This window comes from Opisthorchis viverrini, assembly GCF_000715545.1.
Source record: "Opisthorchis viverrini unplaced genomic scaffold opera_v5_64, whole genome shotgun sequence".
Classification (NCBI taxonomy): domain Eukaryota; kingdom Metazoa; phylum Platyhelminthes; class Trematoda; order Opisthorchiida; family Opisthorchiidae; genus Opisthorchis; species Opisthorchis viverrini.
The window spans coordinates 1,240,451-1,243,631 of NW_008751720.1; the positions used below are offsets into that span (position 1 = coordinate 1,240,451).

Below are 3,181 nucleotides of genomic sequence, written 5' to 3' on the forward strand. Positions count from 1 at the left end.
CTGAGACAACGACTGTGGAACAGCTGAAGACGTCTCATTTCCGCTGCTCGAATAGGCCAAGCCTCACAGCCATACAACAAAACAGCTTGTACTGTAGCTTGATACAAACGTCCCTTGAGATTCAGGGATAAACCAGTATGACGCCATAAGTGTCTCAAATTAGCAAACGCGGCCCGAGCCTTGCAGATTCGTGCATTGACCTCATCCGTCACACTATTGTCGGAACTAATACAACTTCCAAGATACGTAAAACGCTCCAGATGTTTTCGTTGTCAACTCTCTGAATCTCGCGTCTGTTTCCTACGATTCGTTTCATTGAGCAGAAACTCGATGCTGATCGTTTTTCACCAGGCTATTTCAGGCGCCCTTCCATATTCACAGAGGCAAGCGAGACGATGCCAGACCGAATCATTTGCAATAGGTGTCTATTCTCTGTCGGCATGCAAGTTGGCGTTTAAACAATGGAATTCAACCGAAAAAAACATGTGCGGGACAAGTGAAAACGACGAAATATAAACCAGGGAGTGAAGCAGAGTGGCGTCGATGCAATACATAGAAGAGCCTTCCGAGTTGTACAAACGGTCCAGCAAGACAAGAATAAGGGGGAGGGGGGCGAGAAGGCAGTGATAGGTGAGACAAGATAAGCCAGGTAAAAAAACACAAGCGAAAGACACAAAGCGGCAACAGCAGTACTACAAGTACTACCTGGCAGTAGCAATGAGAAGACTGCCGTGAAAATCAATGTGGTCCGATAACCGCAGAGGAGATTTCAGGCCAAGGGTACTAGAACTTGGACATAGTTGGTTGGAAAGTGTCCATGTTGACCTTGAAATTCTCCTAGGAACCAATTTTCATCGACCTGAAGAAAGTAAGCATAATGGAAGAGGTTATGAGACCCGGTGAAGGTATATGACCTAGAGAAGTTGAATACATTAGCAGAAACAAACTAATACTCCCAATGAGTACAGGCCGTCTACTTAGTACTGAAAAATCAACCGCGGGTGATACTGGTTCACAGGTGTTCAGGGTTATGGATTTCCAGAGCACCAAGAGACCATCCTGTGATCCTAAGGCTCGTCGGAGAATGTTCCTGAAGAAACCCAACAGCCAGAAACATGTATATTTCAATGACAATAGTGGGATGTTTTGTCTTTTAGATCGGTTAACCGCAGATGAGTCGTAGGATATCATGGTGGAAGTAAAGTCGACTGATAATTCCTAACGTGTGCCTAAGAAGAGGACAAGAGTTCTTGGCTCTTTTGTGACACTAACTGAGACGAGGCTCCGAAAAGCTGGCAGAGCGACAAGGGGCGGAACAAAACCTTTGGTGCCAGGTTATTACTCCCAGATTTAAGCAGAGCCTAAGAATGAGCTTGTAGAGACCGATTTTGACACGTACTGGGTCCATTGACCACAAGAGGAGCTTAGTTCAACGTGTCCTACCCTTCAGTTGTTGGTTACCAGATAACGTTTGGCAGTGCTGTAGGTGTACATCTGTGCAGAAGTCCCGGGACGACGAGAAACGGAGCCAAAACCTCAGATGAGTATATACGATGGGCACCAATGGAGGGCTAACGTGCAAGTCTGTGACCCCCTAATTTGCATGACTAGATATTTTTGGAGACCCAATGATCCCACCTCATTAGCCACGGACATTCTAGTGGGTACTTTCTTCGATGCCTGTTTGGGGACAACAAAAAATCTGAGCGCGTTTCAGTCCAATCAATGCAGGTCACTGAGTCAGGAGAGGAAATCAACCCAAATTGTTATGTGCACGAAAGAAGTACATCAACAGTGAGGTGATCGCTTCATTTATTGACGTTTCAAATGACTTTAGAGTTGACATTTAGGTTGGGACTTGGGAAAACTATTCCATGGGTATTCTGTAGAATGCATCTATTTGTCCCTGCATGGTCCTTTGGACTGGATCAAAAGCGGTGTTTACCGTGCAGTGTAGAAATCGATTTACGATTCAACATTGCCTAGATTACGACCAGCGTTGATCGACTAGGCACCTGATCAGTGGAGGGACACGTGAGGTGAGTCACGTGAACGAATGATTATAGACAGCTGATCACTTAATGGATGAAAAGTCACACGAGATGAACCTGTGAACAAAGGACGATACGTAGCAGTGGGAATAGCCATACAAATGAGACAAAAGAAGTTTTGTAATAACCCAAAATTGCGTGATTCACTGAATGGGATTTTGTGCAGTAAAGTCACTGCGTAGCTGAGCAGAAAACACCAGACACGATGTGTACAGTTTCTTTGGGGTGACAATTTAGTATATCGGAGCTTTCGGCACACATAGGTCAACGTTTTGTATCTGGTTCCCACTGAGTAGCTCGAAGTGATACCTTTATCCCCGCTCGTTTTTTTTGTGGGAGAACAAGTTTCACTCGAAGGAAAAACAAATGTGAAATTCGGAATTGGCAATGTTTGCGTAATCTGTTGTGAAACCAATACGGAATTCAGGTGTTGGAAAGGGGAGAACGAAATCAGCTATGCTTTCTATCCTGAGATTTACGTCTCACAGTGTAGTACAACGCGAAAAAGGTTTAACCTTGGGATGGAATCACAAAACATTTCTTTCTACATTAACGTCAAGCGTAAATAAAGCCCCATCTGAAAGTACTTATGAATAGGCGAAGATCAATAGCTGTGGGTGATTCGTCACTCACTACCGCGTCGCAAGATTCACAAAAATTGTGGCTTTAAGGTATATTTCTAGCTGTACGGGGGCTGTTATGAAGAAAACTTTGGACCGCAAGCAACAATGGATTTGACATCGTCTCATTTGGAAAACCAAGCAAAGGACACTAGCCAGGGGACACGAACCCGAAACCTCCACATAACTGAAGGCTGTTCAATCAGCTGAGCTACCTACAACAGCGCACACGGTTCAAACGCCGGGAGCGGCCATTCGTCTCATAAGCGAAAGGCCACAGCTCGAAAGATCTTAACCATTTGGGCATGAAGTGTCGTGAAAAAGCTAAATCGCACCAAGGAAGACTTCTGTCAAAGCCACGTTCACAAAACATGAAAAATTCTCACATTAAAATGTGTTATTAAAAGCTGACAAGCCTTCCAAAAACAGAGACAATTTCAACCAATTTCACGATGGGTACACCATTATTGAATTTTTTAATCGGCAGCAAGAATGCAGTGATACCCAACG

General features: G+C 44.4%; 1 protein-coding gene across 1 annotated transcript in view; it reads right to left on the reverse strand.

The window, feature by feature from the left end:
- Nucleotides 1–412: 412 nt before the first annotated feature.
- T265_04098 (hypothetical protein) overlaps nt 413–3,181 on the reverse strand; it is a gene marked incomplete at both ends in the record, with an annotated part of 46,979 nt that continues 44,210 nt past the window's right edge. The window contains one exon of the mRNA XM_009168744.1: nt 413–859. Coding sequence (XP_009167008.1) covers nt 770–859 — 90 coding nt within the window. The remainder of the gene's footprint in view (nt 860–3,181) is intronic.